At 47.9% G+C, this 27,926-nt stretch overlaps 1 protein-coding gene across 4 annotated transcripts; it reads left to right on the top strand.

The window, feature by feature from the left end:
- Positions 1 to 294: 294 nt before the first annotated feature.
- Positions 295 to 27,093, top strand: DCTD (dCMP deaminase). Of its 4 annotated transcripts, none has more exons than XM_069573187.1 (6): positions 295 to 441; positions 3,042 to 3,156; positions 3,498 to 3,633; positions 21,723 to 21,839; positions 23,182 to 23,278; positions 25,835 to 27,093. In XM_069573187.1, the coding sequence occupies exons 1-6, from the start codon at positions 389 to 391 to the stop codon at positions 25,911 to 25,913; spliced, it is 597 nt and encodes a 198-aa protein (XP_069429288.1). In that variant the 5' UTR covers positions 295 to 388; the 3' UTR covers positions 25,914 to 27,093. The 4 variants fall into 4 exon arrangements, with proteins under 4 accessions (XP_069429288.1, XP_069429290.1, XP_069429289.1 ...); XM_069573189.1 differs by lacking the exon at positions 295 to 441 and adding an exon at positions 821 to 1,501; XM_069573188.1 differs by lacking the exon at positions 295 to 441 and adding an exon at positions 871 to 1,056.
- The last annotated feature ends 833 nt before the right edge of the window (positions 27,094 to 27,926 follow it).

Genomic DNA, 27,926 nt, shown 5'->3' with positions numbered 1-27,926 from the left:
CTGAATAGAATACCAAAGTTAAAATCAGATTTAGTGCCTTGGAGCATATGACTCAGAAATGTCACCCAAGGGCTTTCCTATTGACCTGTACTGTGTGTTGCTGATCTTTTTAACAATTGTAACAAAATATGCACAATTTTATAGCCAGCAAACCTTTCATGGGGAATACCAGGAGGGGGTGTGCACAGGGCTGGGGGCCGGCAAGGGGTAGCAGGCTAGTTCAGCACACGTGTCAGGCCCTTCCGCAGAATCTGAGTAGGAACTGGAAGCTGGCCAAGCAAAGCGCCTATGCAAATACAGCTTCGAGGCATTTGTGCCTCGAGGCAGAGCTTCTGCGCGCTGCCTCGGAGGAACCCTTCCTGCCAGAAACCGAAGCTGCTACTGCGACATGGGAGGCCCACTCCAGAGGCCAAAACCAGTTCTTCCTTCCTGCCCCTTTCGGTTTGATTGCTATGGACTCTTTCGGGCCTTTTACTCTCATAGTTTCTATCTATCTATCACATTGCTTTATAGCGAGAGCTTTAAGTAGCTGACGGTAGATCCAAGCGGTGGTGGTGGTGGGGAAACACCCCAAACCTTTACCATCAACAACAAAAACTACCCTCAGATCCAGAGTTCTGAAAAAAAGCAGCGGTTGTCTTGAAGTCGGAGCCCGGCGGGGAGCGGCTGCCGGTGGTCCCTCGGGAGGAAGGACCCAGGGCGGCTGGGCGACCGCGCAGGTCGCAGCCACCCCATCAAAGTCACGGCGAACCCCAAACCACACCCCCCACGACAAAGTGGGGACAGGGGCCCCGGGAGGAGGCGTTCCCGCGCCGGGCCCAGAGGCCGCCGGCCGGACCTTCGGGTGGGCTGGCCGGGCTCCCAGCGTGCCGGGACGCGGAGGCGCCCGCGACCCCCCCCCTCCCACCCGGGGACCCCTCCCCGGCCGCGCGCCCGCCCCGGCCTCCGCCGCCTTCCGGCCGCGCGGCGGGCCCGCCCCCTCGGCCGACTTCCTCCCCGGGCGCGCGGCGGGAAGGCGGCGGCGGCGGGACGGCGGGGACTGGCGCTGGCCTGCAGGTCGCCGGCCCGGGCCGGAGGGGGCGCGGGGGCGGCGGTGCGGGCCACGTGGCGCGGCCCGGGCGCGCGGAGCCCCGGGGACTCCCCCTCTCCCGGCTACACCTGCTGCGGGGGGAACGCGTGCGTGGTCGGCGGCGCTCGGTGCTTTTCGCGGCGGGCCCCGCGGCCTCCGAGACGCCTTCTCCCCGCTGCCGGAGCCGAGGGCGCGCGCCGGGGCCCCGGGGGCGGGGGCTCTGGAAGTCACTTCCAGCGGCCACGTCTGCAGCGGGGCGGCGGGCTCCGGCCCGGGATCCGGGCGGGAGGAGGGCGGGTTGTGACCCTGTCGGTTGACCAGCGGCATCTCCCCGGACCTGTGGTCCTCTTGTGCTTCTAAACCGGCGGCGAGCGCTAGACCAAACCGGGGTATTAAGTTCCCCTCTCCTTCCCGTCTTCGCCTTCTTGTTTGGCAAGCACTCATTCCGGGGCCCCCACAGCGAGTTTGGGTGCTAACCTTTAAACTTTGAATGAACGAGTTCAGGGACATCCCCGGTGGCTCAGTGGTAAAGAGTTCCCCTGCCAATGCAGGAGACACGGGTTCGATCCCTGGGTAGGGAAGATCCTCTGGAGAAGGAAATGGCAAGCCGCTCCAGTATTCTTGCCTGGGAAATCCCATGGACAGAGGAGCCTGGAGCCCTGCAGCCCACGAGGTTGCAAAGAGTGGGAGGTGACTGAGCGACTGGCGACTAAACAACAACAAATCGGATGGTTCCAGTGGATGGTACCCAGTCGTAGGCACCCTCTGGCGCTGCTCCTAGCTGTAAGCGTCACAGCTGGATCCCGAAGCGGAGCTGCGGGGAAATGCTCACCTTTCTTAAGCCGGGATGCCTAGGCTTTCTCCAGACTCACTGAAGTCGGTTCCTGTGTTGCTCTGCTTTTTAGCTCTTGTTTTCCTCTCCCTTGAAAGGGCCCCTCCCCCTTACTGGCAGTTTTAGCCCACTTTAGGGGCTCTGTCCCCGTTGTGGAGACAGTTTCTTTTCCTGAGTGTAGCCCAATGTTACTGAAATCTTGCCATAATCATAGCAAGAGTCTAAATAGTTTCTCTTCTTTTGAGTCACTACTCAGGGTGGATAATTTCTGTCCTATCTGGGGAAACTAAGGGAAGGGAAAGGATAGGGATCCAGGAATATCACAGCTAGGACGGAGTCATATGGAATCCTTCTGGCATGGATAGTAATCCCACCTAATTTAGGGCGAGTTACATAAGTTCTTTGAGTCTCTGTAAGAGGGGTGTGAGTTAACTTAATTCAGAAGGAGCCTTTATTGAGTTGATATGTACAACCTTTAAGAGTATCTGAAATAGGTTGTACTCGGTAGATCCGGCTTCCTGGGTGGCCCTATTGATAAGAAATGTGCCCGCCAGTGCTGGAGACATAAGAGACATGGGTTCGATCCCTGAGTGGGGAAGATCCCCTGGAGAAGGAAACGATAACCCACTCCAGTGTTCTTGACTAGAGAATCCCTGTGGACAGAGGAGCCTGGTGGGTTACAGTCCATAGAGTCACGAAGAGTTGGACGCAACTGGAGTGACTTAGCATGCACGTGCGCAGGGTAGATTAGATGGTCAAAAAATGTTCTCTTTTCCCCTGCCGTCTTGTGCTGACATCATTTGATAACGGAGAGAGGTGAAAGATGAGAATGATTTGTAGTTCAGGCATGTGTAGTAACTTGCAAAAAAAAAAAATCCTATGAGAAAGTAGTAAATAGATACAATATTTGGGAAAGTGCAGCCGCACAGGCAAACTTTTGAAATAGTTAACTTAATTTTTTTTTTCTTAAGACCACAGAATGTCCAGGGTTAATGTGCTGTGATGTCTGATTGATAAATGTCAATAGACATTGTTTTAAGTTTGGAGAGCCAAAGCTGATGTGTGCTTGGGTCGAATTGGAAAGCAGATTGACCAAAATGTGTTTGTCGACTGCTGTTTTGTTGTGTGTTTGCCTTCTAGACCCAGCATGAGCGAAGTTCCCTGCAGAAAACGTGATGACTATCTCGAATGGCCTGAGTATTTCATGGCGGTGGCCTTCTTATCAGCACAGAGGAGCAAAGATCCAAATTCCCAGGTAAGCGAGTTCTGCAGGAGAATGTGTGGACACTGGCAGACAGACACAGAGATGCCCACAAGTGAGCAAATTACAAAAGGAAGAGGCTTCGGGGACCCCTGCCAACTTAGAAAAGCAGAGTGAATCTACTGCCTTTGGCGCAGCATTCCTGCCTGCTCACATTTTCCTGTGAGAGAGTAAATTGTCACACACCCCTGTTCACTGTCTCTCGTACCCCAAGGAGACAGAGCTCTTGGCCTGCTCGTTCTGGAGCTCCGCAGGCCTCTGGTCTCATTTGCTGCCTCTGCAGTGGCAGACCGGCCCCTCGAAGTCATCAAGCCTTTGGGCGTGTTTCCCCGCAGGTCGGTGCCTGCATCGTGAATGCAGAAAATAAAATCGTGGGCATCGGGTACAATGGCATGCCAAATGGGTGCAGCGATGACCTCTTGCCTTGGAGGAGGACAGCGGAGAACATCCTGGATACCAAGTACCCTTACGGTAGGGCACGTTGTGTGTTCTGTCCTGCTCATGGCATGGCCTCGGTGAGGGCTTACATACCAGGGATGGCCAGAAAGCATCGTCTTCCTTTCCAGTTAAGAAAACAAATCCTGTTAAACTAGCCCAGCTTCCCACCCCCCTTCCCTTAAATTCCAAAGAGAGCCGAGGAGTGGAGGTGGGGCAGTGGCTGGGCTGGGCAGCGTTGCAGGTGGCGGGCGTCTCTGCAGAGTGCCGCAGCCCTGGGGCGCTGACTGTGAAGTAGGCACGGTGGCCCCTGCCTTTTGTGTCTTGGCGACTCATGAATGGAGCCAGTTAACCAAGTGCCATCCTGGGCTTCGCTCTGATGAGGAGCAGCATGTATTTCCACCTACCGAGGACCTCTGGCTCAGGCTCACCTCTGGCGGGCAGGACACAAACTGTGAGCTGGGAGTTGGGCGAGGGATGACGCGGTCACTTCCTCCTGTTCTCTGGGGCGCTGCACTGCCAGGGTGGACGGGGGTCAGGCCACAAGCCAGATGTGTGGAGCCGACCCTGGGCCTGGCCATCTCTGGATTTTATCGTTAAATTGGGGAAGGATGCTTGTGGCCCATCTGAGCCCCAGGGAGACTCCCTTCAGAGATAAGCTGGGAGGGCCCAGCAAGCATCCTTTTCTTCCTTGAATTCCTTGGAGAATATGAAGCTAATGCTGGGAAGAGGTGCCTTGGGCTTCATATGCTGCTGAATTTCTTATAAGGTGTGGACCTGTGTTTATGAACAGATCGCCTCTGCTGGGAGTCACGTAGATGGGGGCCACCCAAATGGGAAAGATGTGCTTGCGGGAAACGAGTGCGGGGAGGCAGTGAGTTCAGGTGTGATGTGAGCCCTTTCTGTTAAAGTTGGCTCTTGCCTGTGAGGTTTTCCTCTGGAGTTTTCCCTCACGAAGAGCTCCAAGTCTCCATTTAGCTGACTTCACGTATTTTTTACTAACATTCCTGGACCTTAATCATGTTAAATACGCCCCATAACTTTCGTCTAAGCTGTTTCAGGGCAAGAAGAAAAATGTGCCCGGAAGTGGAGAAGGAATTGAGGAATGAGACTGGGGAGAACTACGGAGCACTCTGGGTTCTCAGGGAATCAGACACAGTTTGGTGCTGCAGGGGGTTTCATAGTCGGGTTAGTTCGTTTCACTCCCACCCCTCTGGAGGAGTAGAAAGGGAAAAGGGTAGAACTGCCTTTTCCGCCTCAGCTGAGAGGAGTGAAGTGTGGGAAAGATGGGCCTACATGTTTTAGAAACTTTTGGTCTTCTTGCTTGTGATTCTGTGTGCTTTCAATAAGAAAGAAGGGAAATGGTTCGTTGTTTGTAGGCACATGCAAAGGTGATTTCTCATGGGACAGTCCAAGGTCCCATATAAAGATCGGAGAAATGAGTCAGTGAATTCAGAGTCTGCGCTGAAGGGTGTGAGTACCCCAGCCCTTATTCACTGAGTCCGGACAGTGCTGAATGCCTGATAGAGGGATTCTTGGGGGGTGTCTGGTGCTGAGGCTGGTCACACAAAGAGACGCCAGTGGTCGCCTGGGTGTAGAGGGCTCCTCATGGGTTACTGAGCTCAGTTACTCATGAGCTCAGCTTACTCATAGTAAGCTCAGTTACTTCCTAAAATGCAGATTCTTTTTTCATTTTATGACTTAAAACAATTAATGACAAAGTTAAGTGACAGTGTCTGGAATTGTGTGGGCTTGACCTGGTGGACAGACTGCTATTGCAGGAAGGAAGGACGATGTGGCCATCCCTATAAAGGAGCCATAGAGATGATCTAGATTCTAGACCACTGATTTCCTAGTTCTTCTGATTATGTAGTGAAGGGCAGAGGAGGCTGGCATGCTGCAGTCCACGGGGTCACAAAGAGTCAGACACGACTCAGCAACTGAAGGACAACAACTGATTATATGGGACCCTCTTTTAAATGTCAAAAAAACTTCCAAGACCCCTTTATATTTCTAGTTAAACTATGAATAACCTCATGGGTTACTCCCAGTGGGACCTGTGCGTCCTTCAATCACCGGGAGCCCCGGGCACGTTTCTGGCAGTGACCTAGAAAGCCCAAGTCTTTGTAACACACTTACCGCCCCCTGTCCCCAACTCCCCACTTCCAGAACCTCTCCAGTAGCTGATTGTGTTTGTTCTGAGACACTCTCCTTTTGTCCAAGTTCAGAGCTCCTTTCCAGGAGGAATTGGAAAGAAAGAGAACCCATACAGGCATTTGTCCAGCTTCTGTGATTGCTTTTTATTGAATGCTTGCTGAGTTTCACGGCACCAGTTGTCTGTCGGCATTATTTTTTACTATTCATGTGATACCTCTAGGTTTTCTAAGCACTTTGCCCCTTACTTATCAATTATTCATTTTTACATGGAGCTGTGTTAGAATGTAGACTTTCTTTCAGAAGAGTGAGCTTGTAATTCGATGTACCATAAAAGTCAGAGAAGGTATTTAATGGTTTTTAAGAGGCATTTAGTATTACTACATCATAATACAGGCGGAGATGGACTTTAAGTCTAAATAACTGTGACTGGCTGGAAACCATACACTCAGTTCCCGTCTTTTTCAGGGTTTTCGGGCCACAGAGAAGTAAAAGTTTAGGTAGCCTTGGATGTAATAGAAGTGTTGGGTGATAACTGACTAAACTGCAGATTCTTTTTTTCCATTTTATGATTTAAAAAAATCAATGACAAAATAAATGACAATGTCTGAAATTGTGTGAGATTAACCTGGTGGACTGCTATTTCAGGAAGGATAGACGATGTGTCCATCCCTATAAAGGAGCTGTAGAGATGATCTAGATTCTAGACCACTGATTTCCAAGTTCTTCTGATTATGTAGTGAAGGACAGAGGGGCCTGGCATGCTGCAGTCCACGGGGTCACAAAGAGTCAGACATGACTCAGCAACTGAAGGACAACAACTGATTATATGGGACCTGCTTTTAAATGTAAAAAAAAAAAAAAAAAAAAACCACACCAAACTTCCAAGACCCCTATATAATGCTAGTTAAACTATTAGGATCTTTTAAAAAAGTTGAGGTATAATTGACATACACACTTAGGTTGGTTGCAAGTATATGACATGGTGATTCATACATACCGATATTTGATAATGTTTACAGAAAATTGTTTTTTCTTATGATGAGGACTTATAAGATCTACTCTCCTAGCGACTTTCAAGTGTGCAGTACAGTAGTATTATCTGCAGTCACCATGCTAGTACATCACAGTCTTGGGACTTATTTTATAACTGAAAGTTTGTACCTTTGACCCCCTTTGCCTGTTTCTCTGCCCCACCTCCCGCCTCTGGCAACCATCCATCTGTTCTGTGTACCTGTGACCTTGTTTTTATTTTATCGATTCCATATATAAGTGAGGTCATACTTTTTCGTAGTATCTTTTGAGTCAGGAAATCCATGATGACAAAGAGTTGTTTATCAGTAATACTTTGCATTAATCTGAACGTTACTGAACAGCATTTGTACATGTTTGGAAAAAGTGTAGGTAAGTGCTGGATGTCTGTTTGCCAGCCTGTGGTCCTGTACCCCTGGAAGAACCTCACTGGTGCCTTGGGGTTCATGCCCACTGGGTCTAAGCTGACCACATCATTCATGGTTAGGAATCTGCAGGCCCAGAAACGTTAAGTAACTAATACAACGCCACACAGGCGGGTGACATCATCTAATGCTGGGGCTGGTGCTCTGTGTTTCCTGCAGGGAGGCACAGGAGTTCAGCTTTGCCGAAATGGGTGGATCGAGGCTCAGCAGGCCTCCCATTTTCGTCTTCTCACTATGCACTTGAACAAATAGAGATTTCCATGAAACGACCTGCCAGAGGTGGAATGCTCAGGTGGTTGGTGGCCTGTATCTAGGACGGGGTAGGAAGCCATATTCACCCGGCATGCCTTCACATTACTGCAAAGGGGAGCTTGGGAATTGTGTAAGTTTAAGTTTACCAGTAAATTATACAACTTCGTAATTCTCCTTATTAATGCTGTAAATTTGGAAGTCACCAGTCTTGACTGACACTTTGTGGACAGGAGGTAAGCACAGAATACATGTGTCAGAATAGGAAGACGGGGCTTCTTCTGGGCCAGGTCTCTGGAGGGGCATTTTTAAAGGGTGTTTCTGTTCTTCCAGGCTTAAGATCAAAACTTCAGGAAATGATTTGATGATAATGTAGTATTAATATGGAAAATGAAAATTCCCCCTGCCAAGGAAACTGCCTTTTATCTCATCTCTTTCCCGAAAAATCCAAAAGATAGTATGATGTCAGTTAACAGTGTCGGGAAGAAATCAGCATTATTATAGTGACACCTTTTCACATGAATGACAATGAAAAAAAAAAAAAACCCAGGAAGGAGCAGATTTATCTAATTTACCAGGTAAAAACCTTTGGAAGGCTTTGATTTTCATGAGGGGGTGGTTGCTAACCCCAGGATGAAGAATTCAGCTGACATTTTCCATTCGTTTCTCTTTGTGGAATTCATCAGAGTGAAGCACATTTAATCAAAATACCAATTTTATAAAATGGAGGTGAAATACTTGTGGTAATGCAGAGATCGCTCTTTCTGTGGGTTTTCATAAGCGATTTTGATGACATGGTTTACAGACCGAGTGTTGGCATGAAATCAGCTTCTTTCTTTCTTAGGAGCTGTTGTTAAACTTCATGTTTGTAAAGGAGCTCCTCATGCACATCGAGCTTGCCTGGGTTTTCTTGCCATGCTGGTTCCCACTGGAGAAGGGATTCGTGGGGAAGCGCATGTCTTTGCTTGGCCTCCTCTTCCCATCCCGGTCAATCACGGAGCCAGGATTGCTTTGCCTGTTGCTTTGCCGTTTTCATCATGGAAGGGACCATAGTCTTGATGTCCCAAGAGGGTGGGTAGCCCTGTTCTCTGATGCATCAGCTAAACATGGCAATGTGGGGCTTTTTCCAGAGTCAGTTTGTATTTCTGCAGAAAAACTCTAAAAAGGGTATAATGCTGAGAAGGAAAGTGCTGGAATTAATTAAGGCAAGAGTTGAACATGGCAGCTTGAAACAGTTTTGCCAGTATGTGGCAGTTCTTCTTGCAATTTTATATTTAAATGTAATCTTTATTTTTCAGATTTAGCATATTGTTAAGCATGCATAGATGTCATTTTCTTGATTTCCTTAGCCGTTTACCTTACCCCCTTGAACACTGACATTTTCCTGACTGCCACGCACGTGATATATTTCTTTGGCATCCAAAAGGTTAGTCTTGAGAAACTAATTTATCAAGAACTTAGGAGGCTGATCCTTCTTAAGCTGTGGCTTCCTCACATCTTGTAGGAGCTTCTTAGTAATTAAGATCAAATTTGTTCCCTCAGCTGGTTGAAATTGAATGCCCTCTGGTTCTGTTGGGCAGATCCATGGATTTGATGACTTGCTGTTTCTTTTCCTGCAGAATTCTAATTTCACTGGTGGCAGCCCCCAACCCCCCAACCCCTGGCCCTGGCCATCCGGCACTCGTATCCTGACAGTGGGTCTAATTAGGGACTTTGTACAAAATAACTAGTGTAATCAATGGAAAACCTTGAAGCAAGTTTACAGGAAAGAAGTAAAGGAGATCGTTCTTATGAAAAGAGGGGCAAACTTGGCTTTCAACCATGTACAGTCTTAGACAAACAGGGAAACACAATGGCTTATGTATGAGGCTCCCCCTGAAATTTAACCAGTTTAACATAAGTGTATTTCATTTTCAGGTATAAATGTTTATAAACATTTATAAAATGTCCTTAGGAAAGAACAAATCATGATTTTATTCATTTATTTGACTTTTATCTGTACACTTTTAAAAAGTTTTTTGATGTGGACCATTTTAAAAGTCTTTTTTGAATTTGTTTCATACAATTTGTTACAATAGTGCTTCTGTTTTTATGTTTCTGTGAGATCTTAGCTTCTCCACGAGGGGTTGAACCTGCACTCCCTGCAGTGGCAGGCTAAGTCTAAACCACGGGACTGCCAGGGAAGTCTCATTACCTATACATTTTAATCTATAATTCAGGGCTAATTATTTTCAAAGAGCAGGAGATTACTATTTCACCATGAGTATCTAGAAAGGATATATAGTAACAATGTATACTAATACGTGGCTCTGTGGAGGCAATGTAGGAACAGCTCAAATGCTCATCTAGGAGATCAAACCTACCCATGAAAATACACATATTGGCCTTCGGTTATAAAGAGTCTGTTTACTTCATGGAAGTTTATAATAAAACTTAAAATAATTCAAGGTTAGTGATTTCCAAATTGATGACCAGGAAGCAGGCTAAAGTTTGCACTGTCTCTAAATAAAAGGTTTGCTGAGAGATTAATAGCCTCTATAAAACTTCAGGGCCACATTCAGCCTCGTTCAGGTTGTGTCAAGTGTGCCAGCCCATTAATTATCTGAATGATAAATATAACTTCTTTAATCCTCTACACTGATAAGCTTTTGCTTAGAAACTCTGTGTGACCAGGCAGTGTGCTGACAGGGAGCAGCTGACTCCGATGAACCTTGGGGTCTTTATCGATCTATTCTGTGTCAGTTATGCTGATTTTGTTTGATCTGTTCTGAAACTGGCCTGAATTATTAAGGTTTTGTTTTGAGGTTTTTTTTTTCATCAAGACTCCATCTTTCATAAACTGTGTTAATGCTGTCACTGATACATATTTTCTCCCAGAAATACACACCAAAATTTGGTTCCTAGAGATTTTTGCGAATATTTATATTGTTTTTTGCTTCTGCTTCTTAAGGGACTATTGTTTTATATTTGCATAGGACTGTGCAAACCTTTAATATGCATACTGGCTAAGAAAAGCTGCACAGCGCTTAAGATGACAATTATCAGGTTCAAACGAGGGAATCCTCCTAGACTGACTGTCCAGAGCCTGGGCTCCGGGTGTGGTGAGTGTGAACCCAGGGATTGTGGGCTGTCAGATATACAACTTGACTTTCATGTCCCAATATCTTTATGAAATGAGTGATTACTGAGGACTCTGCCAGTTCTAGACTTCTCCAGAAAAATTAAACAATATAGCTTTGATTGTATTCAATCAGGGTGCAGTTTCTCTGCTTAGGGTTTTTTTTTTTTAAGGCATTCTGGAAGCATCTGGGGTGAGAGCTACAGCAAACGGCTGCTGATGGCAGCAACACAGAAGGAATACGCATCTGTGCGTGTGGACAAATTAATAGAGAACAGGCTTTATACCTTCCCTTCCTTCCAGCGATTCAAGTCTGCTCCAGTTCTGAGATGTATAAACCAGATGGAGATGGTACACACAGGCAGGAGGGGACAGTTAAAGAGTGTTTCATCCACAAACAGATGAAAAAAAGTTTGGCAGACAGCAATGAACAAGACCCCACGTGGGTGTGCGTGCTTGAGTCGCACAGTCATGTCCAGCTCTTAGTGACCCCATGGACTGTAGCCTGCCAGGCTCCTCTGTCCATGGCATTCTCCAGGCAAGAACACTGGAGTGGGTTGCCATTTCCTACTCCAGCCCATATATAAGTACAAGAAAATATATGAAGAGAGGAGACATGCTTAGTCAAGAGGTGATTCTAAGACCAAAGAGAAAGAAGGGACTGGGGAGTCCTGTGAGTCAGTCCATTTGGTGGTGTTTATGGAAACACGGATACTGGCTCGGCTTCAGGAAATCCCATGATAACTGGAGAATTTGGGGGTTAGACCGTGCCCGTCTTCTCCCTGCTCATGTCGTCTAACCATCTGATGCACAGGTCCTGGCCAGTTAGTGGAGGTGTAAAATTTCATCTCTGTGCTTCTTTCAAATGATAGATGCCACAGTAACTTTAAAATATTGAGTAAGATAACCGAGCATGAATTTTTAAATTCTGCAATTAAAAGACTTTGTTCAAAATGCCATTAATTTTGAGTTTAGGTGGGAAAAAGAAGCAGAATTCCTCCGTGTCCTTTTTCCCTCTGCAAGTGAATTATAACTTTTTAGAAGTTGAAATAAGTACTAATGAGCCCTCTAGTCTTGTATCACTTTGAGTGGTCTGTTGCTGAGTTCTTGAGGCTTCTTGCTTCCTTTTTTTAAAGTCGTAACTGTATTTTATAATACGTGATGTCTTCCCACGTATGTTCACCTATAGTTATTCATTTACTCAGCAGATACTTACGGGAGATCTGTGATACGTACTCTGTGCTGGGCACTCAGCAGCAGTAAACAATGGCTCTGGTCTCTGTGCTCAAGGAGCTTGCGGACTGTAGTAGAGCAGGTGGGTGGGACTGGGATGAACAGATGTTGCTGAGTGTTCTTTTTGAGGAAATGAGCGTTACCTGGAGATCTGAAGGATTCATTGGGCCGCATCAGGTAAGGATGGGGTGGTGGGCTGGTGCTGGGGGATGGGAAGAGCTCTGGTCCCAGGACCTAGGTCTGGGGTCAGAGCGAGGGAAATCTGGAGCCATGAGGTTGGAGGTGTCTGTGGGAGCTCCCCGAGAGGGTGTGAGGTCTGTAGGCTGGGTGTGAGAGCAGAGGGTGATGTCCGCGTGGCCTGTTGGCCTGGGGTGACTTCACGGGGATGGGTGAGGTGACGCAGGGAGAGCACGCAGAGGCCGGGCCCTGGCCGTGTCCCTGGGAGCCACAGGTGCTGAGGCTGATGGAAGCGGAAGGGGCTGCAGGGAAGGACTGTGACGTTAGGGAGCTCACAGAGCAGTGTTTCCAGAAGGAGCGAGGGGCAGCCACACCAAAAGCTGCCGAGAGGTCCAGGGAGGTGGGAAAATGCCCATGCGGTTCAGCACCACGGGGTCATGCCCACACTGCAGAGAGCAGCTCCAGGCAGCAGGGAGGGCTGAAGGTACACTGGAGGCAGGTGGAGGGCACACACCAGGTGAGGCAGTGGGCAGAGCGGATGGAGATCCGGTTTTGAGATGTCTGGGAAGAGAGCAGGATGACAGCCAGCTGGGGGCCTGGGGCAAGGGAGAGGTTTATGTTGTCTGCCCAAGGGGAGGGTCTGGTGTCTGTCTGTTTTTGCAGCACATAGTTGCTTGCGGATGGGAATACTCCAGGAGAGAGAGAGAGATTGATGAGGAATGTGAGAGGCCTGGTCCCCAAGCTCATCGCTTAGTGATGGGGGAGGATGTTGTGTGAGGATAGAGCCTGTGACAGCCGCCCTTCAGTTCCTGGAGTTATAGGTGGGGATGTGATTTTCCTGGGCTCCAAAATCACTGTAGACAGTGACTGCAGCCATGGAATTAAAAGATGCTTGCTCCTTGGAAGAAAACCTATGACTAACCTAGACAGTGTATTAAAAAGCAGAGACATCACGCTGCCAACAAAGGTCCATATAGTCCAGGATAGATGGTTTTTCCAGCAGTCAAGTATGGATGTGAGAGCTGGACTATAAAGAGGGCTGAGTGCTGAAGAATCGATGCTTTTGAATTGTGGTGTTGGAGAAGACTCTTGAGAGGCCTTGGACAGCAGAGAGATCAAACCAGTCCATCCTAAAGGAAATCAATCCTGAATATTCACTAGAAGGACTGATGTTGAAGCTGAAGCTCCAATCCTTTGGTCACCTTTGATGTGAAGAGTTGTGTCACTGGAAAAGACCCCAATTCTGGGAAAGACTGAAGACGGGAGGAGAATGAGAAGGAAGAGGATGAGATGTTTGAATGGCATCACTGACTCACTGACCATGAGTCTGAGCAAGCTCCAGGAGATAGTGAAGGACAGGGAAGCCTGGCGTGCTGCAGTCCATGGGGTCACAAAGAGTCAGACACGATTGAGCAACTGAACAACAGCAATGTGATCAATTGCCTATTTCGGTGAAGGACGGGGGAGGCCGCGGCAGGAAAGGGGAGGGAGGAGGCGTGGGAGTGGCACGGATACTGGGGAGTAGGGAGAGGCGTGGTTGTCAGGAGGGGCTGAGAGCTGCCCGGGAAGTGTGGGGCAGGGACAGGAGCTTGGGTCTCACCCGGGAACCTCGAATGATCAGTTCAGCCCGCTTTCCTCCGGCTGAGTCAGGATCAGCATGTCACCCGAGGAGGCATGCCTGATGGAGCTGGGGTCGGATAGAACCCACGTCTTGACTCCTGGTCCAGTGCCCACTGGTCAGTCCCAGTTCACCCTTAAAAGCTGTTAACCCTGGAGGGGAGCGGGGGAGCTTGACTGTTCGCATCACGGCGCTGTCCGGTGGTGATGCGCGTCCCCCTTCTCTCTGCTGCTTCGGTACCTTTTTAGCATCAGACGAGTCTGCATCGCACATGCACGGTGAGAAGGGAGCTGGGCACGGCTCACCCCGTGGTGAAGTGCAGCGTTTCCAGCTCCTCCTCCCTCTGACCTGATTGTGTGCCCTTAGCACACAGGGAGGCAGCGTAATTAGAGTTCCGGGGGCTGTGTTGTCAGTAATGGAAACACCACAGTCAGAAGTCTCTTTAGCCCTAAGCACTACCACTGGGGCTAAGTGGCTCCCCTAGGTGCCCTGAGCTGCTCGCCAGCAGCTTCAGCAAGAGGAAGGGGGCAGGGGACAGGGACCAGGGCAGGGGACGGAAGGGAAAGAGATGTCTCCCCTCCTGCCCGCCCTGCTGAGCAGCTGGGGGGCCACAGGGTCTCAGGTGGGCAGCGATGGGTCTCAGGAGGGTCAGCAGGCGCCGACGTTCACCAAGTCCACCTTTGGGGCTGCACACATTACATGCATGACGGTCTCAGAGGCAGGTCCTTTTCTTTCAGTTTCATAGGCCAGGAGGCTAAGCTTCATGGGATGCAGAGGGTCACAGAACTCACAGGTTGGGGTGGGGGGCAGAGTCCCTGAGAAGGGGGCTCAGATGGTAAAGAATCCGCCTGCAATGCAGGAGACCTGGGTTTGATCCCTGGATCGGGAAGATTCCCCTGGAGGAGGGAATGGCAACCCACTCCAATGTTCTTGCTTGGAGAGTTCCGTGGACAGAGGAGCCTGGGGGCTCCTGTATTTCGTGAGATCGCAGAGTCGGACACGACTGAGCGACCAACACTTTCTTCTAAAGAAGCGATATAACTGCGGGTTTCTAAGTTGGCCCTCCCTTTCCCCTATCCGCCGTAACCTCCAGTCCATTAAAACTCTGATAACAAATCCAGTCGCTGCTTTGCAGATGTGGGAACTTCACGGACGCGAGATGAGACACAAGAGTGATGAGGAGTGATGCTGAGAGCCAAATTGTAGCTATGTTTGCTGTGGGTTTGGGGGATAATGAACAGTTTATAACCTTTGTGGGGGTGCTGGGGGGTGGTCAGGCAGGGAGGGATTCACTTTTTGTTTTTGTTTTCTACTTTTTCTTTTGTATTGGAATATAGCCGATTAACAATGTTGTGATGGTCTCAGGTGGACCGTGGAGGGACTCAGCCATGCATACACATGTATCCATTCTCCCCTAAACTCCCCTCCCATCCAGGCTGGCACATCGCATTGAGCAGAGTTCCCTGTGCTGTCCAGTAGGTCCTTGTTGGCACTCCGTTTTAAATACAGCAGTGTGAACCTGTCCAAGGGAGGGCTTCACCTTGCAGGCTCCCCTACTGTTCAATTACTGCCTTGAAGGACGGGTCCTTTGGAGGCTGGTGGTGATGGATGAAGCCCTGTCAGGATATCCTTCAATAATTAAGAAACAGGTAGTGGAAATTCCGTCTTAACTCCTGAAGCAGGGAAGCAGCCCCTGCATGGATTTGTTGGAGGAGTGGACACACGTCCACCCCTCAGCAGAAGCCCCCCATCAGGTGTCCAAGGGGGTCAGCGGGTGCTTCTGCTGCAAGAGACGGACCCGGGTGAACCCCTCGCTTCCCTCTATGACTCCAGCAGTAAAAACACAGACCCTGCTTTCCAGAAGGAATGCCAAAAAAGCTCTGTCATTAGAAGAGAAATGGAGTATCTTGAAAGAATTAACACTGAGTTATTTTTTTTTAACGCACGGATCAGCCTTGCACTCCGGCACCCCATTTTGTGTCAGTTATTAATTGCAGGGTGAAGCTTCCCACATATTTCCGGCCCCGAGCGCACCCTTCTTGGCTCTGAGTCCTGACCCTCTGTCTTGGCAGTGAGACAGACTGTCCCTACTTTAATCCTGGGTGGCCTCACTGCCCCAAGAAATGTCACGACCATCAGTCAGGGGCCCGGGAGTGTCCCCAGAGACGCCAAGGCCTGTCCAGTGCAGCTTGGGGAGTGCTGGCAGAAGGCAGGGCGGGCCAGGCTGAGTTCAACAGGTGCCCTGCGTCTGGACCGTTCACTCGCCCCGACACTGCTTGCTCCCCAGCCTGTCCCGCTTTCTAGGTCAGCCTTGGCAGAATAGCCCTCAGGCCCTTGAAAGTCATTTTCTTCAAGTAAAATCCTGTACTACTAACGAGAAGGAATCTTAAATAACCTGGAGAGTTTAACTGGAATAGAAACTTCATTTTCCTGACCCCAAATTATATCAGGACCTGGTAGCTCCCCTCACGTCCTAGCAGCCACGTGATGATCAGTTTGGGCTAGAATCACATTATTAAATTATTTGTACAGCAATTAGCAGTTGTTTAGCCTTCATTCTGAGGCTTCTTTTTTTTTTTAAACCTATTTAAGTAAACCTTAATAATGCTACTGTCTAAAATAGATCTTGTATTAGTCTTACATCAAATGAGATGAAAGTTAAATCTATAAAATGTTGAGTCCCTTAAATCTAACGAAGGATGGAATATATCCTGTTAATTTGTCAAACTTCCAGAGAAACGCCTACATGAGACAGTAAGGATTAATCAAGCCCTAGTAAGAGGGAATTTGAAAAATACAGTTTTCTAATTATACAGTCTCTTCTCAGTGGGCCAAGGTTAATGCGTTCTGAATTCTGACAGTCGGTAATATAAAAGAAAAAAGACCAAAGCATATGAATTGTCTTATAATTACCTGAAACAGAGGTTCTCTTTCTAGCAATCAAGAACTTTTGGAAGCATGAATCTGACATTTTCAGCATTTGGTCCTTTTCCTTTGCAGCAGTGTTGAGAATTGGTGGCAGTCTCTGTGTCGTTGTGCTTAGCAAACACACATGTAGTATTGGGAGACTTCTTTTGCTTTTTGCTCAGCCACAGGTGAGTAATTCTGGGTAAACAGAAAATGAGTCTTGTGTGTGTAACAATTTAACTGTCTTCTGAAAACTTCCTAGACACTGTGTCTCTTTGGAATACTCGGTCCTGATTCTTGCAGTGAATGTGGAAACCAGGCTCATCTTGAGATCAGTAACAGAACCATCCTCCTTGCTTGGTTTTTGTGCTCAGGCCTGTGTGTAGTTCCAGCTGAAGCTCTTCTTAAGCTACATCATAGAAATGCTAACACTCAAAAAGATAAAGAAAGAAAGTCGCTCAGTCGTGTCTGACTCTTTGCGACCCTGTGGACTGTAGCCCACCAGGTTCCTCCATCCATGGGATTCTCCAGGCAAGAATACTGGAGTGGACTGCCATTTCCTTCTCCAGGGGATCTTCCCGACCCAGGGATCGAACCCAGGTCTCCTGCATTGCAGGCAGATGCTTTAACCTCTGAGCCACCGGGGAAGCTTCAAAAAAAAAAAAAAAAAAAGATAAAGGCATCCTTTAGCTTAGTGTCATCAGATATCTGCAGAGTGTTTATCATAGTGGACTCAGCCCCCCGCCCCCATGCCAACCCCCAAAGAAGAAGCCTGCGGAGAATATGGGAAATTGGGGTTAGAAATGTAGATTTCAGGGTTTTGCAAGTAGATCTGCTCTCTGAGAATCTATGAATGGATGAATTCTCAAAGTCAGCCATTGTGGGAGGAAAACCGAAGAGCAGGATTGCACCTTGGGAAATGCCCAGAAGCCTGAGAGCAGGGCAGAGACCCGCAGAGACAGGGTCTGGTGATGCTGAGAGGGCTGGTGGGGGGAGAGGGGTTGAGAATTAGGGCCAGGAGAGCAGGGAACCCAGAGACTGAAGCCAGAAAGGGACTGGATTCAGGTAAGGAGGAGGCTGCCTGGCGGGGTGTGGGCGCAGCCTCCTCCATGCATCTCTCCGCAATGATAATCACTTTGGGAGCTTGGAATTGGCCCCAGGGGAGTATTTCTACCACAGAAATTGGCAGATGCTACCCCCTAGGGCTTAGGTTTTATTTTATTTTTTTTAATAGTTGGCTATATACAGGTCCCTTGGACTGCAAAGAGATCAAACCAGTCAATCCTAAAGGAAATCAGTCCTGAATATTCTTTGGAAGGACTGACGCTGAAGCTGAAACTCCAATCACTTTGGCCACCTGATGCAAAGAACTGACTGATTTGAAAAGCCCCCGATGCTGGGAAAGATTGAAGGCAGCAGGGAGAAGGGGACGACAGAGGATGAGTTGGTTGGATGGCATCACTGACTCAATGGACATGAGTTTGAGCAAGCTCTGGGAGTTGGTGATGGACAGGGACGCCTGGCGTGCTGCCGTCCATGGGGTCACAAAGGGTCAGACGCGACTGAGCCGCTGAACTGAACTGTGTCCATGCACTGGCACGTTACAGGGGTCAGCGGGTTTCCATGAACTAGTATTTCTTAAACTTTTTACATGGCGATCCAGCAAATACAGGTTATACCCAGAACAGTTTTTAGGAACTTGCTTAACTTTGCCAGGGCAGTTTTGGAGGGGAAGCGAGGGTCAGGGCCACCGAGACTGGAGGCGGTGGAGCTAAAAGTTCAGCCAGGCCGGGAGACTTTCAGACCCGGGGACCCAGCTGATAGCACAGGGGGGCCCCTGAGTGTCAGGCGCTTCCAGGGGCGGGGATGGGGGGCTTCTCCCCTCAGCCCTCAGATGCAGGCTCGAGAAGCAGGTGTTAGACTTCAGTGGCTGGGGCAGGTGTTGGATGCCTCTGGATTTGGAGGGGTACGTGGGTTGGGTTAGCAAGGGCAGCGAAGCGCGGGTGGGACGCCTGGGTTTCGCTTTTGTCTTGTCTGGTTTTGAACATGCAGGATGGTGGATTGTGACTTGTGCCCAGCACTCAACTGCTTAAATGCCCGGGAGACCTCTTGTTTCTCTAACAAGAAGCTCTGTATTCTCCATTCTGTGATTTTTGTAGTTAAGAGACAGGAAGTCTGTTTTATAGTCCTGTGTATTACTTCTATAAACTACCCTTGATACAGGGATGTCGGATGCTACCCAAGAGAATCTGTTTCATGTGATAATTTTCATTAATGAGTCCAGACATAATGTTAAATTTTGCCCCAGACTACCTCCAATGAATTAGAGGAAGGTAGTTTCAATGTGACTGTTTTTAAGAGAGGCAAAAGAAGACCATATCCTAGTGTTTCCTAACAGATTCAGCAACTGCAGTTCTGAATATTAATACCAGCACCATCAAAAAACAGTCATTAGAGGGGAAAGCATATTTTTGATATTTGAATTTAAGAGGACCTTCTGTATTTTCCCCAATGTCCCCATCAATAATTGGAATCTGAATTCCCTCCTTTATTCACTCAGTAAATATTTAACACCCATTATATTCATGGCATAACATTGGGCTCTGGGGGAGTTATCGAGAACCTGAAAGGCTGGGCTCTTCCCCCAAGGGGGAAGTAAAAGAAACAATTACATCTAATTGTTTTGAACACTGAGCAGTGTTAATACCAGCTAGGGAACATCTTAGGTCACCCGGAAGGGAAATGAGGCTACAGGGCCCCTCCCAGGCCAGTGCCCTGAGGGCCTGGAGCGTCCCCCCACCCTGGGGTTTACAGCACAGAGCCTGGGGAGCCTGCTCGGTCCCTCTGCAGTCAGCGAGGATTGTTCTCTCACTGGCTGTGATCTGATGAAACACAGCTTTTTTTTCCCCCTTTAGATTTTCTTAACAATGCCAGAGACTGTTCATTTCCGCATGCGGCTAAATCGTGGTTATTCATAGGCTAAAATGAGCTCCCCTCAACATCTCCCGAGAGGCCCTTGGTTAGCTTTCTGCCTGCAGCATTGCAGAGTTGCTGTGGAGTTTGCAGGGACATGTAGGACGTCCCCCCAAAACTGGAGACCTGGGGAGGAAGCAGAGCGGGGTCTGTGTCTTGTTCGAGCCAGAGTAAAAGTCCACTGATTGAAAAAAAAAAAGTGCATTGATCAAGCGAGCACGCCCTGGCTCAAATACGTGAGTGCCATGAGTTCAGACCTCTCTTGTTTTAAGGCCTGGTCGACTGAGAGAAAAACTGAGATCATAAGAGCTCTTATTCAGAGCTTATTCAGGGCTTTACTAAGGACTGTAGCCCAGGATTCAGCCTCTCGGGTAGGTCAGAAGAGCGGCTCTGAAGAGATAGCGAGGTATACATGATTTTGGCTAAGGAGTTTGTGCCATCAGTATAAGCCAGTCGCGAGGAACAGGTATCTCAGTTAATGAGTTTAGTGCTTTCCTAAGTCCTGAATATTTATTGGAAGGGCTGACGCTGAAGCTGGAACTCCAGTACTTTGGCCACTGATGCGAAGAACTGACTCGTTGGAATGGACCCTGATGCTGGGAAAGATTGAAGGCAGGAGGAGAAGGGGATGACAGAGGATGAGATGGTTGGATGGCATCACCAACTCATTGGACATGAGTTTGAGCAAGCCTCGGGAGTTGTTGATGGACAGGGAGGCCTGGCTGTGCTGCAGTCCATGGGGTTGCAAAGAGTCGGACATGACTGAGTGACTGAACTGAACGGAACTGAACTGAAGTATGGGAAGATTCATGAATTCAGGTTCATCAAAATATGTTCTTGGAATCGGTACCTGGTTTTTTCCTGAAAGATGTCTCCAACTGTCTAAGGGCCTGTTCTGCCTGCTTTCCCAGAGCCCAGAGTGCCTGCGCCTGTGGTGTGTCCTGAATTCCTTTCGGGGTGCACAGCTGCTGACCTGATCTTGTAGAACCGATTGGTAAGCAGCATTTTTAGTTTTACAGCCTCAGTGCTCCTGGAAGAAGATGCTCAGGGTAGAAGGTGGATGAGTTGGAGACGGAGGGAGAGACCTTGGAAGGCCCTATATTAAGAATTAGGACTTTTGTATGATTTGGACCAGGGCCAGATGGTAATTCATTCAATAAACATTTATCTAGCACTGGTGTGCCTGGAATGTGTTGGGTCCCCCTGCAGATATGAGACGATTCTATAAGGCAATGTTTCCTCAACATGTCTGCAGAGAGAATCTCATAAATTCCAAAGCCCTGACCACACCCCAGACCATCAGTGTTCAGGTGTGGGTGTGTCCTCCCTGGGGGATTCCAACCGGGCAGACAAGTCTGCACATCACAACCACAAGGAGAACAATTTTAGATAATGCAGCCAGAAACATAAGTGATGTTATTAGAAAGCAATACAGCAGCCTGACAAAGCAGGTCGAGGATTCTGGCGTAGAGCCCAGTGGGGAAGGACTCTAGCTCCTTCCCAGGAGTGCCCTGTGGGTTAGGTGATGGGAACAGTTCGCCAAGTAGCTGGGAAGATGGGTGGGCTGCAACAGGTGCAGAACAGGAGAGGACGGGGCCTTCTTAACCCTGGACTTAGTCAAGCCTGGGGATGCCCTTAGATCACTGACCGGGGTCACTGACCTTTATAGCAAGAACTCAACTTTCCATGGTCATTAAGTGGATGGATGTTTTTTGTTCGGGTGACAAACTCGTGGTTATCCGCTGATCTTTTTCTTGGGGGTGTGTGGACTGAGAACCAAATGGAGCAGCAGATCCCTGGGGACAGAAATGCTTAACTTCACTTCCTGATTCTTTTGCTCTTAAAATTGCTCTTTGCCCTTTTAATGGCTCCGGCAAATATCCCCACGTGTGTTTATCAACACACAAATGGTGCTGGCAGTTCCATCCCCAGAGTCTCATGGAGCCGTGAGCTCTTGCTCTGCATGGGGTGGGCGAAGACACTTGACCTTGGTCCCTCCTTGCTGTTCTAGGTTCCGACAGGCCCAGGGCTGCTGCGATCAACAGTTTCGCTGCTCATCGCCAACCCGTCAGTCCAGGCGGCGCTTGTTTTTCAGTACTTTCCATCTCTAATCCATTTTTGAAAAATCGAGTCTATCGTCTGTGTGATTTCAGAGGGGCAAGCGGAATGCCTCAACACTATCAGCAAATTCTTCATGAGCTTGCAGTCTTAAGTTTTTCTTTTTCCTTCAAATCTACAGTGTGCCATGCCGAGCTGAATGCCATTATGAACAAAAACTCAGCAGACGTGAAAGGCTGTACCATGTACGTCGCCTTGTTCCCGTGTAATGAATGTGCTAAGCTCATCATCCAGGCAGGTAGGACCCGGGCCGTCCCATTTGTCGCATTTGCATCTCTGCCTGCTCAATGCAGATGTGCTTGATCTTAAATCGCTATTGTTTAGATCTGAATTAATTGCACCATCAACTTTGCAAGGTGTTTCCCGTTTTATTTTTGAACTGTGCCAGGTATGCTAAGACTAATTGCATCCTCTGTGATTCTTAGCATGTTTTTAATTTAGTTTGCAACTTCTTAAACTGCAGCTGCCAAAAAACAACACAGGCGTTGCATATAATTACTGTCAAGTTACCATTTTCTGACATATTGTGCATAGATTAGGGGGGAGGGAGAGAAGTGAACTTCTGCCAGAAACAAGGTCAGCTGGGAGTCTCTACGTGAAATTTTAATTTGCCTCTAATATATGGTAGATACTTGGGACGTAAACATCTTTCTACATATAAACGTCGTTAAGACTCAAATGGTCCGACTTCAGGTTTTTCTCACGTTACGGTTACCACAAATCTGCACCATTGTGTGCTGAATATTTCACGTTTTTCAAACTGTCACATCTCAGATTCAGCTACACTTTATCTCCATAAAGTTCTCGGCTTGAGATTTAAAGACTTATCATGTTAGCCAGATGTGTGCTTTAACGGGGCTGTTTATCACAAGCCCGTGGATCTCTGAGCAGAAGGGGTCTGGGGGATTCAGGATCGAGAGTCTCCGTTAAGGAACGTCGTGGGCTTCCTCACTGGCGGCGCACCATCCTCTGCGAGTTTTCCTCGCCATCCTCAAGCTCAGAGGTGATGGCGGGTGCTCGGGAAGAGCAGCTTCCGAGGCTGCTGGAGGAGTGGGTGACGTGTCACGTGCTGTTCAGACTCTTGGCCCTTGTGCTCTAACCGCCTGGTGAGACAGGGAAGGAAACCAGTTGAGCCCTTTGTCTTGGACTGGTCTGCTGGCTTGAACTGGTCTACAGAGTCTTACTTGGCAGCACGCTGGTCCTCATCTCTTGATTGTGCCAGCCTTCTCTACCATCCCCACTAGCCTCTTGAGTTAAGGAGTCATTGCCTTGTGAGAAAAAGAATATTCGATTGCCTGCAGTAAAGAAAATTTGTTAATCAGATCAAGGCTTGACTATTTGACCTGTTTTCACTTTGCATTTATTAAAAAAAAATCCATAAAGACTGGAGGGCAGATGACATATAATCCGTCCGCTGCTGTATTTGACAGCAGCAGACACAGGTGTCAGTAACTGGACGGTGTGTGCCGGTCCACTCAGGAAGCGTGACTCGTCAGACTTGCCCAGGGCCCCTGTCCGCGTGCCTGTTGCAGTGTCTCTGCATGCCCATAATGAGATTTCTTCCATCGTTGCCTTTTAAGGTATAAAAGAAGTTATCTTCATGTCTGATAAATACCACGACAGCAATGAGACAACAGCTGCGAGGCTCATGTTTGAAATGGCCGGGATCTCCTTCAGGTGAGTGAGGGATGCTGGGGGAGAAGGCACTGGGAAAGCCTGAGGAAGACTGCACGTTTGACCTTGTCTGCGGTTTGATTTCTGCCTGGGAGGCCTGACTGCCACACTTGGGAGCCTCTTTTATTTTTTTTAATTGACGCGTAGTTGACTTACAATGCTGTGCTAATTTCTGCTGTACAGCAAAGTGATTCAGTTATACATATATATATATATACACACACATTCTTTTTTTTAATATTCCCTTATGGTTTATCATAGGAGACTGACTATGGTTCTCTGTGCTACACAGTAGGACCTTGTTGTTTATCCATTCCATATATGAAAGCTTACATCTGCGAACCCCACACTGCCACTCCGTCTTTTCCCCAGCGCCATCCCCCTTGGCAACCACAAGACTGTTCTGTATGTTTGTGAATCTGTTTCTCTTTCATAGATATTTGGGTCATATTTTAGGCTGCACATATAAGTGATACCATGTGGTATTTGTCTTTCTCTTTTCTGACTTGCTTCACATAGTTTGATCATCTCTAGTTGCATCCATGTGGCATCATTTCATTCTCTTTTATGGCCGAGTAGTACTCCATTTGGAGAAGGCGATGGCACCCCACTCCAGTACTCTTGCCTGGAAAATCCCATGGACGGAGGAGCCTGGTAGGCTGCAGTCCACGGGGTCGCTAAGAATCAGACATGACTGAGCAACTTCCCTTTCACTTTTCACTTTCATGCATTGGAGAAGGAGATGGCAACCCACTCCAGTGTTCTTGCCTGGAGAATCCCAGGGACGGGGGCGCCTGGTGGGCTGCCGTCTGTGGGGTCGCACAGAGTCAGAGACGCCTGAAGCGACTCAGCAGCAGCAGCAGCACTCCACTGTGTATGTCTCCCCATCTTCTCTATCCATTCACCTGTTGATGGGCATTTAGGCTGCTTCCATGTGTGCCTGTTGTGAATAGTCCTGCTGTGGACATAGGGGTATCTTTTGGGGGTTAGAGTTTTGCCTGGATACAGGAAGCACCTTTTTAAACATGATGAGTTACGGCTATAAAGATTATCCTCAGGGTCGATTTTAATGGGTAGTGACAGAAGTATCAGAAGACGGTGTAATGATTACACTTTAATGTTAATGGCTTCCCAGGGCTTGCACTAATTATTCTGGTAGTGACAAATTTTAAAATTCATGTGTTTTATTATATTAACATTAAACCTTTCTAAATCTTGCAGACCTAACATAACAACTCTGGCATAAAAAAATTTAAGGTGCAAGTAACCTGCTAGGTTGGAGCGCTGGGAATTCTTTTTACAGGAATAGTTTAAGTTGGGGTTTAAAGTTGTTGAGATTTGCATGCTTTTTTTTGCTATGCAGATATTGGGAGATACATGTTACTTGCAAGTCAGTCCGACCACCTTTGGTTTCTGGTAGTAACTTCTTTTAGACTGAAAACTCTTGAAGATGTTCCTTTATAGTATCTGTGGTCCACAACTAGGGTCCTTATAATTGGTAACATGGCTAACCTTTTGGATTCTTTAGGGATGTAGGTTATATGTAATGAATCTCTTAGACTATTGTGCCTTATGAGACACAAATTATTTACAAGTAGGAAAGAGTCTGTCGGGTTGGGAAGATCCCCTGGAGGAGGGCATGGCAGCCCACTCCAGTATCTTGCCTGGAGAATGCCATGACAGAGGAACCTGGTAGGCTATAGTCCATGGGGTCGCAGGGTAGGACATGACTGAAGCAACTAAATAAGCAGCAGCAACAGCAGAGAATCTGCCTGCCAACGTGGAAGACACAGGTTTGATCCCTGGGTTGAGAACATCCCCTGGAGAAGAAAATGGCAACCCTCTTCAGTATTCTTGCCTGGAGAATTCCTTGGACAGAGGAGCCTGGCGAGCTGTAGTCCATGGGGTTGCTAAAGAATCCGATATGACTTAGCGACTAAACAACAATAATTAGATATTTACTGTTTACTGATTTTTTAATAATATGTTTAGTTCTCAAGTATGTTCTTTTTACCTTTTTGAGAAGATATATTAATGAGAAAAAAGATCTTGAGTTTATTTTACTTCTGCATTTATAGAACATGATTTTTAAAATGACTCTTCATTAGAGCTGGCTGACTTTGGCTATGCACAAGAGCAAAAGAAAATGTACTCTTTTTTTTTTTTTTTTTTTTGCTTTAGAGCAATTGCAGGTTGGCTGCAGAAATTTCCTAAACAATAAGATAAATCTGGTGGGGAAACTAGTCATCGGATGTCATGCCGGGCAGCTAAGTTGTTAGAAATCCTCTGATTCCCCAGTAATTCCTGAACTCAGCCAGCTGACGAACACACAAACCAAGCCACCCCATGCATCTTTTTTTGTCTTTAGTCTTTTCCTGTCCGTGTTTCTCTAGGTATGGTGCACTCTAATTGGCTCCTATAGAGATAAAATATCAAGTGAATCCCAGGGAATTTCTTTTTTCCCCCTCCCTGCAGAAAATGTAGGTTAAGCCAAAGTAAACAAATGGCTCTAACTCCTCACTGGATAATGTCTTTCTATGTTTTGTTTCTTACTTTTAGGAAATTCACACCAAAGTGCAGCCAGATTGTCATTGACTTTGATTCAATTAACAGCAGACCGAGTCAGAAGCTGCAGTGAGTGCCATCTCATTAAATCTCCCGAAGATTGGGATTATCCTCTTCTAAGAAGCTGCTAATGCGTCTCATCTTGAAGTTACACATAACTTTTTAATAGCTGGGACGGCCAAAGTCGACATCTAAAGGATATAAAACCTCAAGTCTTCCCGATTCCCTCTCCAGTCTCATGGAATCTGCATCTGTTGAGACTCTTGATTTAGGATTTAAAGTAAAGGCGCCGCCCCCTCTGGTCTCCGGTCTCCGGTCTCCTGGTTCACCGGTGGCTCTGCAGAAGGGGGTCAGCCATGTGTTATCCACTGTTTCACAGCCACTCTTCAACACCACGAATGCTGGCAACAAACAAATAATTGCGGTTGTGTTCCTTCCGGGATGAGCAGACACCCTGCCTGAACATCTGGCCTCGGAGGGAAGAGAGAGACCCATAGGACAGTAGCATTTAGGCATTTGCTCTGGAGAGTTGAGGGGGTGCCCCCACCCACCCAGAAATCCTAACAAGGGGTGCACCTTCATCCTGACTGGTGATGAGCATCGCTGAGGCGGGGGGTTCTTTCTCCACTTCTGTGGTCCTGCCACCCCCGGGGTGGTGGCACCCTGTCCCTCTAGGGGCTGGGGACCCCTATTGTTCCAGCTTCTCACTCTTGGTTTGTGGGGGATGCAGAGCTCTTACCTTAGCGTCTCTGAGTAACGAGTTGCTCCCGGAGGAGGCAGCCTGTCTCCCTGCCTTGCCCCAGGTCCACACTCTGCCGGGCAGTGGGTTATGTGGGTAGGCATGCACCTGCCACCCACGTGCCACCAGGGTCCATTTCCAAGGCTGCCCTCTTCTCGCCTATCAGTGAAACGGGAGCAGGTTTCCGTTTGGTCCAGGTCTGTTGGTGACGCGAGCTCCCATGTATGCCTGGCGCCCTGCCTTCATCATCGACATGAATCTCACCTTCCTAATCGCCACCATTTGGGGAATGGGTCACAGTGCACCTTGTCTTTAATCTCATTTAATTCTTATTAAATGCGCTCAGTACCTTCGTTGAGAAAATGGTTTCTTTATCCTAAAGATTATGACCATTTTAAAAGACTCTCCTATTTTTATGAGTTTTTATTTTGTCTCTGAGGTTCTGGACTCCAGATTCTGGGGCATTTGTAATTTGGCTCCTTGCCAACATTATTAAAATTGTATTAGAATCTGCCATGCTGAGGTATGTTCATTTTTATATTATAATGATGTGATCGACTCTGTTTCTGTCGTCTCCGGGTTGTCTGTGAAGCACGCTGTGTGTATTTTCTTTTATTTATTTATTTTCCATCTAGCATAACCTGGCAAACAACATAAAAACCTGACCATAATGCGTTATCTGAACCCCAGGAAACTCTTGGGAGAAAACTCCCACAGGAGGTGGTGGTGGTGGTTTAGTCTCTAAGTCATGTCCAACTCTTGCGACCCCATGGACAGAGGAGCCTGCTTCTCTGACCCTGGGATTCTCCAGGCAAGAATACTGGAGTGGGTTGCCATTTCCTTTTTCAGAGACACTGCATGTGCTTTAATGCTCAGAGAACAGATTGAGGGACCGATGCTGTGTGCCTTCCCCAGGGCTGATGGGTGATGCGTCTCCATGGATCAGAAATGAGACACGCAGGAAGGCTCTCTTCCCCCTCTGTCTCCCCAGCACGTCCTGCTCCCGTCTCAGGTGTGGCTGTCCAACAGGTCATCCCAGCAACCTGACCAGTCCCAGGCCCTCCTCCCTCCCAGAATCCTCCAGCCTCCAGTCTGGTTTTCCTGCTGCTCTCCTGTCACATTCTTTCTCTAAATCTCCTTTACTCTCCTCATTTTTTTTCCTCTATTATTTTCTCCAAACCCCTGCCCCCCGCTGTAAAATGCATAGAACAAAAAGTAGGTAGACAAAAACGTCAGTACAGATAGTTAAAGATGGACAATATAGGTTAAGATTTTTATGTTGCTGTAAGTGAGTTGTGAGCCCTTTTGGCCAGGATGGCACCAGTGGTAAAGAACCCGCCTGTCAAT

This window comes from Ovis canadensis, chromosome 26 (assembly GCF_042477335.2).
Source record: "Ovis canadensis isolate MfBH-ARS-UI-01 breed Bighorn chromosome 26, ARS-UI_OviCan_v2, whole genome shotgun sequence".
Taxonomy (NCBI): domain Eukaryota; kingdom Metazoa; phylum Chordata; class Mammalia; order Artiodactyla; family Bovidae; genus Ovis; species Ovis canadensis.
Note: the sequence above shows the minus strand (reverse complement) of the source record. Positions and strands in the feature narration are given on the sequence as shown.

What these genes read in the sequence shown, in the direction of transcription:
- DCTD (XM_069573187.1), top strand. Translation starts at nt 389, where the DNA reads ATGGGAGGCCCACTCCAGAGGCCAAAACCAGTTCTTCCTTCCTGCCCC. An exon ending in TAAGCTCATCATCCAGGCAG is followed by an intron (nt 21,840 to 23,181) that starts GTAGGACCCGGG and finishes TTGCCTTTTAAG; the next exon opens with GTATAAAAGAAGTTATCTTC. An exon ending in ATGGCCGGGATCTCCTTCAG is followed by an intron (nt 23,279 to 25,834) that starts GTGAGTGAGGGA and finishes TCTTACTTTTAG; the next exon opens with GAAATTCACACCAAAGTGCA.